Source organism: Podarcis raffonei, chromosome 2, assembly GCF_027172205.1.
Source record: "Podarcis raffonei isolate rPodRaf1 chromosome 2, rPodRaf1.pri, whole genome shotgun sequence".
Classification (NCBI taxonomy): Eukaryota; Metazoa; Chordata; class Lepidosauria; order Squamata; family Lacertidae; genus Podarcis; species Podarcis raffonei.
Genome location: NC_070603.1, coordinates 19,120,785 through 19,136,566, shown reverse-complemented (window position 1 = coordinate 19,136,566; position 15,782 = coordinate 19,120,785). Strand labels below are relative to the sequence as shown.

At 42.5% G+C, this 15,782-nt stretch overlaps 1 protein-coding gene across 3 annotated transcripts in view; it reads right to left on the bottom strand.

The window, feature by feature from the left end:
• Window positions 1–15,782, bottom strand: part of STXBP4 (syntaxin binding protein 4) — a 148,750-nt gene that overhangs the window by 117,942 nt on the left and 15,026 nt on the right. For all 3 annotated transcript variants that reach the window (XM_053375139.1, XM_053375140.1, XM_053375141.1), the window contains exon 5: window positions 19–125. In XM_053375139.1, the coding sequence (XP_053231114.1) occupies window positions 19–125 (107 nt within the window). The remainder of the gene's footprint in view (window positions 1–18; window positions 126–15,782) is intronic.

The following is a 15,782-nucleotide window of genomic DNA, read 5'->3' as shown; positions in this document are numbered from 1 at the left end:
TTGTAGGGCATTTGTTACCTCAGCTTTGTTCGGTTGATTAGGCTTCTTGCTTCTTCATAGGTGATTCCAATCAATGACTCCTTGTTAATAGAAACAAGCTGGTCCCCTGCTCTCAGCCGACCGTCCTAGCAAGAACAAGGAAAGTCGTTGGCACTTGTTTTTGCAATCAAGTTGTCTTAAGAGGTCAAGGCAAACTCTCCAAATTTGTACACTCCCAAGGTTGTTCAGTCTGTCAAATTGCCTTTTAGAGAAGGGGAGGGCCACATTTGATCTGATAAGAGTGCCAGACTCTTGGTACAAATAAATAACAAATCAGAGTGCCTGGTACAAATAACTGCCCGACTGAAGCAGGCTGCTCTCTGCCCCTTGCTCTGCTCAGTTTATGAACTGTATGTGGTTTTTGGTATGACTGTGTAGAAGTGTAGAGCTGAAATGGTCATTTAGTAAACCCCCCGCAATGCAGGAATCACAGGTAAAGCATCCATGACAGGAGGCTATTCAGACTCTGCTCAAAAACCTCCAATGAAGGAGAGTCTGCCACCTTCTGAGGTAGCCTGTTCCACGGCTTAACAGATCTTACCATCAGAATGTTCTTCCTAATGTTTAGTTCAGGGGTCAGCAAACTTTTTCAGCAGCAGAAGAAGAGAAGAGTTTGGATGTGATATCCCGCTTTATCACTACCCGAAGGAGTCTCAAAGCGGCTAACATTCTCCTTTCCCTTCCTCCCCCACAACAAACACTCTGTGAGGTGAGTGGGGCTGAGAGACTTCAGAGAAGTGTGACTGGCCCAAGGTCACCCAGCAGCTGCATGTGGAGGAGCGGAGACGCGAACCCGGTTCACCAGATTACGAGTCCACTGCTCTTAACCACTACACCACTGTCCTTCAGACCTTGTGGGGGGCTGAACTATGTTTTGGAGGGGAAAACTGAATGAATTCCTATGCCCCACAAATAACCCAGAGATGCATTTTAAATAAAAGCCCACATTATACTCATGTAAAAACACCAGGCAGGCCCCACAAATAAACCAGAGATGCATTTTAAATAAAAGGACACATTCTACTCATGTAAAAACATGCTGATTCCCGGACCATCCGCGGGCTGGATTTAGAAGGCGACTGGGCTGGATCCGGCCCCTGAGCCTTAGTTTGCCTACCCATGGTTATGTTGGACTCTCTTTCTTCTAACTGAATTCACTGGTTTGGGTCCCACAGCAGAAAACAAGCTTGCTCGATCTTCCATGTGACAGCTCTCCAGATATTTAAAGAAGGCTATCATATTTCCTCTCAGTCTTCTCTTCTCCAGGATAAATAAATACTATTCTGTATTTGTGTTTCTGTTTTTTAAGTATGTGGTAGGTCAAGTGTGTGACAAGTGACTAACGAATCTAACCACCACCAGCAGCAAACAGTGCAAAACCTTCTATGGAATACAAAGGAAGAAGAAAAAACCTCAACTCTCAGCTTGCATATTAGAAGAAGGAATTCGAGCAGAGCCTTGTCCCAGATGCACAGGTTTTCTACGTGCAGGCAGGGTTTATCAATTCAATCTCCTTTATTGGCATAGAATGAGTGTGTTGTATACATGGATCAGAACACACCACAAGTAGGAGGCACTTTTAGGTAAAACTATCCAGACATCGTGAGAAACAAAGGTGGCTCTAAAGATATATGGTGACGTTATTTCATGGCGTCACTCAAAAATTTCGCCAAATTCTCCACAACGTCATTCCTACAGTTACTCAGCAGACAGGACACCCTGGAAGAGGTTTTAGAAATGGGAGCCTATTAAAAATGTTGGTACCCTTACATGCATACTGAACTACTAGGGTCACAGCAGTACTGCACTATATGTGTCTGTCTGTAGAGGTAAAATAAAGGTAAAGGACCCCTTGTCGGTTTATTCTAGTCAAAGGCGACTATGGGGTTGCGGTGCTCATCTCGCTTTCAGGCCGAGAGAGCCGGCGTTTGTCTACAGACAGCTTTCCAAGTCATGTGGCAAGCAGGACTAAACCGCTTCTGGCACAACGGGACACTGTGACGGAAACCAGAGCGCACAGAAATGCCATTTACTTTCCTGGTGCAGTGGTACCTATTTATCTACTTGCACTGGTATGCTTTCGAACTGCTAGGTTGGCAGAAGCTGGGACAGAGCAACGGGAGCTCACTCCATCGCGGGGATTCAAACTGCCGATCTTCTGATTGGCAAGCCCAAAAGGCTCGGTGGTTTAGACCACAGCGCCACCCGCACTTCAGTCCGATAACTCTGCTTTTGATTTAGGACAGGGAGCAAAATAAACTCAAAAGTGTGTTAAAATGCAAGTTGTGGAACAGAAGGGGTCCTTATAGGTGAAGCTTGTATTTTATTCCCACTACAGTGGTACCTCGGGTTAAGTACTTAATTCCTTCCGGAGGTCCGTTCTTAACCTGAAACTGTTCTTAACCTGAAGCACCACTTTAGATAATGGGGCCTCCTGCTGCCGCTGCACCGCTGGAGCACGATTTCTGTTCTCATCCTGAAGCAAAGTTCTTAACCCGAGGTACTATTTCTGGGTTAGCGGAGTCTGTAACCTGAAGCGTATGTAACCCGAGGTACCACTGTATTTTATCCTGATGGGGATAAAATATGATGTATTTTTTTTTTTTTTAATAATATTTTTATTGAACAATTTTTAATATAACAAAAACAAAACATACATAAACAAACATCAGACAATAATAAAACATAAAAACAAGTACCATTTCATAACCCAATTTGTAAACCTTACTTCCTCGACCTCCCCTTACTTCCCGTTTCTGTATTCCAAATTCTTACAGTTATTCAGCGAAATCTTGCCTTATTTTATTATAAATTTATAATATTCACCCTTATTCTCTTTATCATAACCCTTACTGATAGTAACCATTTATTTTAATCCAACATCATTCTAACTGTCACCAATTTTATAATGTTTCTTTAAATACTCCTTAAACTTTTTCCATTCTTCTTCCGCCGCTTCTCTTCCCTGGTCTCGGATTCTGCTCGTCATCTCCGCCAAATTCATATAGTCCATCACCTTCATCTGCCATTCTTCCAGTGTGGGTAGATCCTGTGTCTTCCAGTACTTTGCAATGAGTATTCTAGCTGCTGTTGTAGCATACATAAAAAAGGTTGTATCTGTCTTTAACACCCCCTGGCTGACAATACCCAAGAGAAAGGCCTCTGGTTTCTTGGTGAAAGTATATTTAAATACCTTTTTCAGTTCATTGTAAATCATTTCCCAGAATGCCTTAATCTTCGGGCACATCCACCAGAGGTGAAAAAAAGTACCTTCCTTTTCTTTACATTTCCAACATTTATTATCAGGCAAATGGTAAATTTTTGCAAGCTTGACTGGGGTTATGTACCACCTATAAATCATTTTCATTATATTTTCCCTTAAGGCGTTACACGCCGTAAACTTCAGCCCGGTGGTCCACAACTTTTCCCAGTCAGCAAACATAATGTTATGACCAATGTCCTGAGCCCATTTAATCATAGTTGATTTAACCATTTCATCTTGTGTGTTCCATTTCAGCAGCAGATTATACATTTTTGACAAATTCTTAGTACTGGATTCTAACAGTTCAGTCTCTAATTTTGATTTTTCCACCTGGAAGCCTGTTTTTCTGTCTAGTTTAAACATTTCATTTATTTGGTGATAATGTAACCAATCTCTCACCTTCCCTTTTAATTTTTCGAAACTCTGCAATCTCAGTTTGTCCCCTTCCTTTTCCAAGATTTCCCAATATCTTGGCCATTTCGACTCCATATTTAGCTTTTTAACTGCCTTAGCTTCCATTGGTGATAACCATCTTGGAGTCTTATTTTCCAGCAAGTCCTTGTATCTAACCCAGACATTCAATAGTGCTTTTCTGACAATATGATTTTTAAAACTTTTATGCGCTTTAACCTTGTCATACCACAAATATGCATGCCACCCAAAAATATTGTTAAATCCTTCCAGATCCAAAATGTCTGTGTTTTCAAGAAGCAGCCATTCTTTTAGCCAGCAGAAAGCTGCCGCTTCATAGTACAATTTAAAGTCTGGCAGGGCAAACCCCCCTCTTTCCTTTGAGTCCGTTAATATCTTAAATTTTATTCTGGGCTTCTTGCCCTGCCAGACAAATTTAGATATATCTTTCTGCCACTTCTTGAAACAGTCCATTTTATCCATTATTTGTAATGCTTGAAACAAAAATAACATTCTTGGCAATACATTCATTTTTATCACTGCAATTCGACCTAACAAGGAAAGCTTCAAGTTTGACCAAATCTCTAAATCTTTTTTCACTTCTGTCCACGTTTTTTCATAATTGTCTTTAAATAAGTTCACATTCTTAGCTGTCATGTTCACACCCAGATATTTCACTTTTTTAACCACAGCCAGCCCCGTCTCATTCTGAAACCTTTCTTTTTCAAACTGTGTTAAATTTTTCTCCAATACCTTAGTCTTTAACTTATTCAATTTAAATCCTGCCAGTTGACCAAACTCTTGAATTATTTCCAAAACTCTTTTCGTGCTAGCTTCTGGCTCTTGCAGTGTAAGTACTAGGTCATCTGCAAATGCTCTCAATTTGTATTGTTTAACTCCGACCTGAATCCCTTTAACCAACTGGTCCCTCCTGATCATATTAAGCAAAACCTCCAGGACCGATATAAAAAGTAAGGGGGAGATAGGGCACCCCTGTCGTGTCCCTTTTTCAATCTTAAACTCTTCTGTTACAACATTATTTACAATTAATTTTGCTTTCTGTTCAGAATATATTGCACCTATACCATTTTCAAACCCTTGGCCTACCCCCATCCCCCGGAGGTTCTTCAGCATAAAACTCCAAGAAATGTTGTCAAAGGCTTTCTCGGCATCCACAAATATCAAAACGGCCTTAGTGTTTATATTCACTTCCAACTTCTCCAAAATGTCAATTATATTCCTTACATTGTCCGACAAATGCCTTTTCGGGAGAAAGCCCGCCTGGTCCCCATGAATCTCCTCCATCAAAACTCTTTTCAGTCTCTTTGCTAAAACATCAGCAAAGATTTTGTAATCCACATTTAGTAAGGAGATGGGTCGGTAGTTCTTAAGTTGGGTCTTTTCAGTCTCTGTCTTTGGTATAAGTGTAATATAGGCCTCTCTCCACGTATCAGGTGCCCTTTTCCCCTTCATGATCTCATTACAGACTTCCTTCAAAGGTTGTGTAAGTCCTTCCTTCAAAACTTTGTAATATTTGGAAGTCAGTCCATCTGGTCCAGGTGATTTGCCCAACGTCATGTTTTGAATGGCATCTTCTATTTCCTGTATTGATATCTCCTGATTCAAAATTGTCTTACTTTCCTGCGAAATCTTTTTCAACCCATTTTTCTCGAGGAATTGTTGTATATCTGTTTCATTCTGCGGCCCTTGTGTATACAATTGTCTAAAGTAGTTCTGAAAGCAATTTCTAATTTCTGCTGGGTTGCATATGTTCTTTCCTTCCACTTCTAAGTTTGTTACCGTGTTGAGTTTTTGTCTCTTCTTTATTTGCCAAGCCAATAACTTACCACATTTATCTGCAGATTCAAAAGACTTCTGTCTCATTTGTTTAATTTTCCATTCTATTTCTTGATTCATCAGTTCCATATATTGTGTTTGGTACAATTTAATTTCTCTTAGAATCTCTTGCGATTTTGGCTTCAATCTTAATTTCCTTTCCCCTTCTTTTATCTTATCCAGAATTTTCTCCTTCCTCTCATTTTGCTTTCTTCTCTTTAATGTATTTTGTTGTATCAAAAACCCTCTCATCACGGCTTTGCTTGCGTCCCATACTATTCTTTTTTCTACTTTAGTCCTTAGATTAATTTCAAAATAATCTTTCAGGGTTTTTTGGGCCTTTTTACAGATCTCCTCGTCTCTAAATAAAGTGTCATTCATTCTCCATCTGAAAGAGCCAGTTGTCGTTTGCTTCATCACCATCTTTACTGCATTATGGTCGGAGAGAGTTTTTGGGCAGATTTCCACTTTTTTTATAATTGACGCCATACTGCTAGTCACCCAGATTTGGTCGATCCGAGTCCATGTCATTTTGGCTTCAGAAAAGAAGGTTCCCTCTCTCTCTAATGGGTGTTTTGTTCTCCAAATGTCAATCAAGTCCATATTGTCAGTCATTTCAAAGAAAGTTTTTGGTAGTCTTCCATCTTTTGTAACTACCTGTCTTTGTGCTTTATCCATATTTGTTGAAACTACTCCATTCATATCTCCCATCATGATTAGTTTATAATCCATATAGTCCATTAAAGTCTCATGCAGCTTCTTAAAAAATTCTGCTTTCCCTTCATTTGGTGCATATATTCCCACTATCAAAAATTTTTCTCCTTGGAATTGAATTTCAATTGCCAAATATCTTCCTTGGTCATCCTTAAAGATTTGTTTCGGTTGCAGATTTTCCTTTACATAGATCACCACTCCTCTTTTTTTTACTCTGTCTGAAGATATAAATTCTTGTCCCAATCTCTTATTTATTAATAATTTTCTGTGTGTTCTTGTCACATGAGTCTCTTGTAGACAAATCAAGTCCAATTGGTCTTTCTTTAAAGCATGAAATATATTTTTCCTTTTTCGGGGGTTGTTTAGACCATTACAGTTCCAGGTTAGAAGTTGCAGAGCCATGATGAGGTTATTTACTCTTTCCTCCTACAGCTCCCAATTTTTGTTCCTCGTTCGTCGGTAGTTCCGTGTCCGTGTCTAATGAAGGATGCCCTTGCCCTGGATGCGTCTCTTTCTGTAGGTCTTCTTCATGTTCTTCCAAGAACTTGTCTTTATCACTCACTGTCTTTATTCTTCTTTTCTTCCCCTTATATTTAAAAGACAAGCCTTGGGGGAACTCCCACCTGAATGGTATGTAGTTCCTTCTCAGCAAAATCACCAGGTCCTTGTAGTGTCCTCTTGCGTCCAAAATATTTTTCGGGATATCCTTAAAAATCTCAATGTGAGAATCTTCAATTCGAAGGGTTGTTTGGTAATGCAGGTTCAATATCTTGTCCCGTTCCTCCTTTGATCTCAGAGTTATTAAACAGTCTCTGGGTCTGTTCTTCTTCTGCCTTGCTCCCAATCTGAATGCACTTTCTATTTTAAATTGTTCTTTATCCAGCTCCTGCTTCCAAAAGTCAGAAAATTCTTTTGTCAAATAGTCCACCAGGTTGTCTTCTTCCTTTTCCGGCACAAGCCTGATCCTTAGGTTCCTCTCCTTGCGTTGCATATCTTGCATTGAGAGTGCCAGTTCATATTCATTGAGTTTCTTAAACACTGGTGGAAATTTTCCCTCCGCAGCAGTCGCAATTTCTTTAGCTTCCTCAGCTATCTTTCTTGTTGTAGATGATTCTTCCAATAATTTCCCAATTGCTTCTGCGTTTGAATTCACTTTGTTCCCAAGGTCAGTTATACTTTTAGTATTTGAGTCAATTTTCCCAGAGATTTCTTCAATTTTTTTATTTGTTTCAGCAACTTGTACTTTAGTTTCTGCACCTTGCTTTTTTAATTCCTCTAAAGAGTCACTTATCTTCTCCAGTACCTTAGCAAAGGATTCTTCTGAAGACATTATTTTCACTTTTGCCTTTGGTATAGCTGTAATTCCCGAGGCTCCTGATACAGAAGCCCTTCTTTGCATGGAAGAGTCAACTTTGTATTGTCTGCCAGATCTCAAGGTTGTTTCTTGTAAATCCTCTTTCTTGTGAAGTTTCTCTTTACCATCTGCCATAACAAAGTCTTTTACTCAAGGTCATTCCCACACTCTAGAGCTGTCAGACAAAAAGTTCTCAGATTTAAAGTTCCACTTGTTGCTGAAACAATTTATAAGTCCTCTAGAGGGCGTACAGTCAAATCCTTACTTTCAAATTAGTCTCCCACTCTCCATAAGTCAAGCAAAAGTCCTACTAGTTCTTTCCAATTGTTCTTTCTCTTTCTGAAAAATCCAAGTCAGTAAAATCCTGCAGAATAGCTTTACTATGCAACAAAGTAAATGTTTCAAGTTGAGAGTAACCAAAGTCAGTTAGTTAAAGATACTTTTTTTACCTTCTTGTATCAACAGTCCTAAGCCGGTTCCTTTTCTCCGGCAGTCCGATCCCAGGTACAGGAGCAGCGGTAAATAACTCGAATTCTTTTAAAAAGGCAGGAAAGCACTTTAAAATCTTCTTCCCTCCCCCTCCTGCCTTCGGGGAGGGAGTTCTTTACTTGGTGGTGGATTTATTAGCTCTCGCAGCTCCCCTTTCAATCGGTTACGGCTGAAATGTCTTTCGCTTTGATCTTTCTGCAGGACGGAAAGCAGACTTCCTTTTTGGTGCTTGTCCGTCTCGGTATCCAATTTCTTCAATTTTAGTGTCAAATTATATTTTAACGGTCAATCCTACTCACGGATAGACGTTCCTTTTAATCCAAATTCACTGGAAGAAGTCAGCGCTCTCCGCTGATGGCGACGCGGCTTCGCTTCGCAGGCTGGGTGAAGACGACTCTCAGCACCGCTCCAACACTCCCTCCGCTGATCCGCAGCCTTTAAAAAGGCTATTTCACAGCGTCGGGGGGGCGCAAAGGTGCCCGCCGAGTCTCCAGTTCACAGGCTATGTGCCTGTGATTTTTTAGGGTCCCCGCTCCGCCGTAGCTGACAGGACCCGAACCCACGAAGCAGATCTCTCCCGGAGCTCCGGGAGAAATCCGCCATTAAGCGCTGGCGCTAACCCGGAAGCAAAATATGATGTATTTTATCCTGACTGTGATGACGCGAACCAAGTCCTCATAGCTAGAGCTGTCGAAATCAGCAATAGATGGACTGGACAGCCACGTGGATGCCAGGGGATGAAAATTTTTAAAAAAGGATAAGGGACAGGGAAGGGGATAATCAGGCAGTACTAGATGTCCTGGAAAGGAGAAGCTGGAATTAGGAGCTGAACTACTTTGCTGCTGCAGAACAGAGTAACAGATCAGCGAGAGATATCAGTGGAATTTCACTGGGCACAAAATTGGACACAGATGGTCGTTTTGTTTTAGAATTAAGCCACAGACAGTTTGTGAGAAGTTTCTGTACCAGTTAATCCAGCTCTGAGCTGGATTAATTCGCACCAGAGGGGTGGGGGTAAGGGATCCAGTTTCAAACAGCTATACATACAACCTTGGCGAACATTTGGACCGAGCAGATGCAACAGCGGAGAGCGCAAAGACTTTGGCAACAATAATTTAGCGCACAGTTCAGGAAAATGTGGGTGGGTGGCTGGGGAGGTGGAGAATGAGGCCAGAAAAAGTGCTTTTGCACTCAGCTCAAACCAACGTTTAGCCTTCAGCACATCACATTTCTGTTTTTGCCAAGTTCTACACTTAAAATTAAAAAAGAGGCTCTTTTAAAAAAATTCAATGCAAGCAGCAATTCAGTCTGTGAAAACTGCAGACCCTCTAAGTGTCTCTATTTTCCAGAAAGAGTCCCAGACTTACAGAATCATAGAATCATAGAGTTGAAAGAGACCACAAGGGCCATCGAGTCCAACCCCCTGCCAAGCAGGAAACACCATCAGAGCACTCCTGACATATGGTTGTCAAGCCTCTGCTTAAAGACCTCCAAAGAAGGAGACTCCACCACACTCCTTGGCAGCAAATTCCACTGTCAAACAGCTCTTACTGTCAGGAAGTTCTTCCTAATGTTTAGGTGGAATCTTCTTTCTTGTAGTTTGGAACCATTGCTCCGTGTCCGCTTCTCTGGAGCAGCAGAAAACAACCTTTCTCCCTCCTCTATGTGACATCCTTTTATATATTTGAACATGGCTATCATATCACCCCTTAACCTCCTCTTCTCCAGGCTAAACATGCCCAGCTCCCTGAGCCGTTCCTCATAAGGCATCGTTTCCAGGCCTTTGACCATTTTGGTTGCCCTCCTCTGGACACGTTCCAGTTTGTCAGTGTCCTTCTTGAACTGTGGTGCCCAGAAGCCATCCCGGTTTCTGCTTTGAACCCGCAATCTCCTGCTTTTCCTTAGGATGTCCCTATTTTCATGAGAGAAATGTTGAAGGGTACGGTAGGACAACCCTATTTTCATTGGACAAATGTTGGGGAGTATGGAGTTATGTGATCCCCCCCAAGCCAAGGAGATAAGTAACTATACAACCTTTAGAAGACATCTGAAGGCAGCCCTGTATAGGGAAGGTTTTTTTTAAAAAAAATGTTTAATGTTTGATTATGTTTTTATATATGTTGGAAGCTGCCCAGAGAAGCTGGGGCAACACACTCAGATAGGTGGAGATATAAATAATAAAACTATTGTTAGTATTATTATTATTATGGAATAAGACACCCTATTTTTATCAGAGAAATATTGGAGGGTATGCAATTGCTGTCAGCCTGAAAACAACAGGAATTCTAAGCATATAGGTCACTTCTGAAGGCATGAAAGTACTCTATAAAGATGTTCAGCCACACACATCCTTATGCATTGCAAGGGGTTGGACTAGATGATCCACAGAGTCCCTTCCAACTCTACGATTCTATGAGTGTACCAGGCTGACAAAACTAGAGAGGCTGATTATTCCCATTTTACTGACACAGAACTGAGGCAGGTACAGGATTTGAACCGAAACTTTCAGGGCAGAATGCGTCAATAAGGAGGCAAATGCCCCTCCTTCCTCCCTAACCACTGAGAGATCCTCTAAATCAGGCATAGACAAACTCAGCCCTCCAGATGTTTTGGGACTACAACTCCCATGATCCCTAGCAAAGAGGACCAGTGGTCAGGGATGATGGGAGTTGTAGTCTCTGGAGTGCCGAGTCTGCCTATGCCTGCTCTAAATCAATCACGAGAATCTCTGCTTCGCAGTGCCTGGAGGCTATCCCAAAGGGATGCCCGGTTGGAATATCACGAGTTAATAAACCGACACTAATCAAATGAAGGTCGCTGTCACCACTGGGGAAAGGATGGCTAGAAAAAGAAAGAGAGAGCAGGAAATCAGGCAGAGGCCAGAGTGTGAGCTTGTGGGCTAAGACGCCTCCCCACCCTGAGCCCAGATATGCCAATGGATAAGGAAAAGAGTGATTACTTGACACTTCACCTATGGCAAGAGAAAGGAAGGGATGCCACACATTTATTTTATCATGCACAGGATTAAACCATTAATTGCTTTTTAATATACACTCCAGCAGACTATACAGTGGTACCTCAGGTTACATACGCTTCAGGTTACAGACTCCGCTGACCCAGAAATAGTACCTCGGGTTAAGAACTTTGCTTCAGGATGAGAACAGAAATCGTGCAGTGGCAGCGTGGTGGCAGCAGGAGGCCCCATTAGCTAAAGTGGTGCTTCAGGTTAAGAACAGTTTCAGGTTAAGAACGGACCTCCGGAACGAATTAAGTACTTAACCCAAGGTACCACTGTATATGAAAAAGAATGCAACAACCTATTCCACAAGAAGCTAATCCTGGTTTGCTTTCTTAGATGCCAGTTTATAACTTCTGATGATATACCACTGAGCAACAGCATCTCGTTTGTTCCTCGGTGCTTACTATTTTTTCCGACTAGGCTAAAATACTTCATAGCTGGCGGTGGCAAGCAACACAAGTGACAACAGTGGCCTCTGGTGGCACTGGTGCCAAACAGCACACACAAACCGCATCTGAAGCTACTTCACAGCTAAAGCTCCGAACTGCCTATAAATTGTGGAATCGATTTGGAGGGGGTGGGACATGGGTCTTAAATTTGAGAAAAGCGTAAACAAGCATAAATAGGTTTCTTTAGACTGGCACGCTTTCAAAAGGAGGAGTTAAAAATTTGACAGCCGTGCGTATTCTCTCTCTGTGCTATAATCACCGTATTTTTCGCTCTATAAGGCGCACCCGATCATAAGATGCACCTAGTTTTTAGAGGAGGAAAACAAAAAAAGCCAGCAAAAGCCGCAGACATGCTCGCTCTTTAAAGATAGAGTGGCTCTTGCTGGCTTTTCCGGGAGGTGGGAGGTGCCCTCCGTCCCTTCTCCCACCTCCCTCCAAAGCCAGAGCAAGTTGCACAGCTATCGCTGAAGCCACACACACACACACACAGAGAGAGAGAGAGAGAGAGAGAGAGAGAGAGAGAGAGAGATGAAGAGAAAGAACAGTCCTCAGAGAAAAAAAGCTCTGCTATAATCAAAAAGCACATTGTAGAAACTAAGCCCTGCTCCTAAACCGCTCACTGCTTGAGGGCATGGTTAGGGACACTTAATGTTGCCATCAAGAGATGCATTAGTTCCAGTTTTGCACATGATGCAAAACTTAGTCTCAACGGAGAAAGTGTGAGAAACAATGGGCAAGTGTGCAGCCTTTAGCTCAAGGGTTATTCCTGCACAAACACCATTCATATGAACATGGCTAACGAAGGAGCAGAGAGATCACAGACATATTTTGCAATCTGATCACCTCCCAAGCAACTGGAAATTACGGTTACAGACCACAATCTGTAAACTTAGTTTCTAGTTTTATGTGCACGCATGTACACATACACACACACACACACAACCATTTGTATTGCATACAGAAATGTCACAATGCTGCTTTACTGGCCGAGGGAGCCAGTTTTGTCCGCAGACAGCTTTCCAGGTCTAGGCGAACCAAAGCAGTGCACGGAAACACCATTTACCTTCCTGCTGGAGCAGTACCTATTTATCTACTTGCACTTCGACGTGCTTTCGAACTGCTATGTTGGCAGGAGCAGGGACCGAGCAACGGGAGGTCACTCCGTCGTGGGGATTCGAACCACCGACCTTCTGATTGGCAAGCCCTAGGCTCATGCACATCAAACAAAGCATTTAAGGTAATTAAAGGCACCAACCACCTTCTAATGAAGGTCAAAAGGTTTTACGCGAATGCCGCAGAGCTTTTTCTGCTATACAATCTCACCAAAAAAGAAGCCTAACAGAGGTCCCAACACAAGCTTTCCATGCTGCTAAGTTCAATAAAGAGAAAGGGGAGAAGGGAGAGAGACTTGTAACAGGAGGCCATTAAGAGCCTTCATTATTTCCAGTGCTGTGCTCTTCTTGTTGTGTTTTACGGCCCAGTTTCCAGGCTGGGCTAAAATTAAAAGCAAGTCAACTTTGAACCTCTATGTGACCTTTTTGTTTTACTCGAGGCGTATATGAATCTAGCTGCGCTGGGGTTCACACTTCACTGCTTGTAAAACAGCATGAAGATAAAGAGAGAGATGATATTTCAGGGGACAGGGATGAAAACAATATGCCCGGCAGGGCATGTTCTCTATTTACACACAAGGGGGACTCGGCTAGACTGGTAAAGAAAAAGCGATTTATATGCGTTGTATGTACGATATAACATTGTGCCACCAGGTGGCGATGTGCAGTCCTGTTCCCCCCTACCTGTTTTCCCTGTTTAAATTGACAACGCATTAAACTGAAATGCTCCTCTGATGTCTCTAGATCCAGCCAGGGCTTGAGGGAGCGCAAAAAAGCATCTGTAAATTCTCTCTGTCAATGCTTGTATTAGATTTATGAAAAGCCATAGCTTTTTCTTTTTTCTTTAGTTCCTTCTTAGATATCTCCCATTAGTTTCAACGGTAGCAATTAAGTGAAAACACAACACACGGTAACTAAATAGGACTGAACGTGCTTTTCTTAGCAGGGGGTAACAAATAAGGCAATAACACCATTTTAGGCGATTGGAAACTGGAGTGCAGTTTCAAAGATTTAGGGAATTAATCTGGTGCTGGTAAGACTTAATTGGAGCATCCTGTTCCGTTGTGGGCATAAAAAATTCAGGAAGGATGATGGAAACTTGGGAAAGGTTTAGAGAGGAGCTACGAAAATGACAAAGGGCAGTTTTTTATGAGCTAAGAAGAGTGGTGCATTTCAGCAAAGGAAAGGATGGTTTAAAAAGGGGGCTATTTTACAAGTATTTATGAGATCATACAACTGAGGAGTGGGCACTATTGCTTACTCTGTCCACTGCCTATAGGACAGACAAGGACATCTGCTGTAGACATCAGGAAATATTTTGAGTGAAAGAGGTTCTGAAGTGGAACAGACTGCCCAAGTACCGTAATGAGTTAATTTTCATCCCTAAAGTAAGTTTTTATACATATATAAACCTTGCCAAACCTGGTGTATATATATATATATATACCTTGCCAACAAAGGTCCGTATAGTAAAAGCTCTGGTTTTCCCAGTAGTGATGTATGGAAGTGAGAGCTGGACCATAAAGAAGGCTGATCGCCAAAGAATTGATGCTTTTGAATTATGTTGCTGGAGGAGACTCTTGAGAGTCCCATGAACTGCAAGAAGATCAAACCTATCCATTCTGAAGGAAATCAGCCCTGAGTGCTCACTGGAAGGACAGACCAATACTTTGGCCACCTCATGAGAAGAGAAGACTCCCTGGAAAAGACCCTGATGTTGGGAAAGATGGAGGGCACAAGGAGAAGGGGACGACAGAGGACGAGATGGTTGGACAGTGTTCTCGAAGCTACCAACATGAGTTTGACCAAACTGCGGGAGGCAGTGGAAGACAGGAGTGCCTGGCGTGCTCTGGTCCATGGGGTCACGAAGAGTCGGGCACGACTAAACGACTAAACAACAACAACAACAACAACAAAACACACACACACACACACACACACATATATATATATATATGTGGACAGGTAGATCTATCAGGGATGTTTATGGTGCAGAACTGCCTTCCTTGGCACTAGGATGGCCATGTCTCCTACATTACAAAGGGCAGTCCTCTACAGTGGTACCTTGGTTCTCAAACTTAATCCGTTCCGGAAGTCTGTTCCAAAACCAAAGTGTTCCAAAATCAAAGTGTGCTTTCCCATAGAAAGTAACGCAAAATGGATTAATCCAACCCCTAAAACAGCAATTTAACATGAATTTTACCATCTAACGAAACCATTGAGCCATAAAATGAAAGCAATAAACAATGTACTGCAGTCATGCAATCAATCCATCAGTAGCTGAACTGGGTTCCACACAGTCACAAAAACAAAACGAAAAAGCCGCAAAAACAAAAACGCAGACCTCAGTGCAACACTCAAAATTGAAGTGTGGCACTCAAATCGGAGCACATTCGGCTTCCGAAAAAAGTTTGGAAACTGGAACACTTATTTCCGGGTTTGCAGCGTTCGGGTTCCAAGTTGTTTGAGTACCAAGGCGTTTGAGAACCAAGCTACCACTGTATTTAAAGGATTGCCTTTCTCAAGTCCGGTTTAATGACAAATAAACATAAGGAAGGGAACAGCAGAGAAGTCTGGAGGTGATTTTGAAAAGCGCCACAATACAATAAATAAGATCCGATTTTGAAATGCTCTTACAACACCTGAGCAGATACTAAGTACTGTATTTTTCGCCCTATAGCACGCACCGTCCCATAAGGCACACCTAGTTTTTTGGGGGGGAAATAAAGGGGGGGAAATTATTTTTCCCCCAGGCGCGGGGCTGGGGCGGGGGAAGCCCGAGCTTCCCCCGACCCCAGCCCCCAAACAGGCAGCTCTCTGCAAGCCGTGGGAGCCCAGCGCTGGCTCCCGCTGCTTGCAGAGAGGTCCGCGAAGCCTGGACGTGCTGAGCTCAGCACGCGCAGGCTTCAGCGGGCAGGCAATTCTCCGCAAGCAGCGACCCCTCTCGCTCTCCAGGCTTCAGCGAAAGCCTGCATTCGCCCCATAGGACGCACACACATTTCCCCTTCATTTTTGGAGGGGGAAAAGTGCGTCCTATAGGGCGAAAAATACGGTAATACCCCCAGCTCGAAAAAGGGAAAAGGAGCGAAGAGATGTC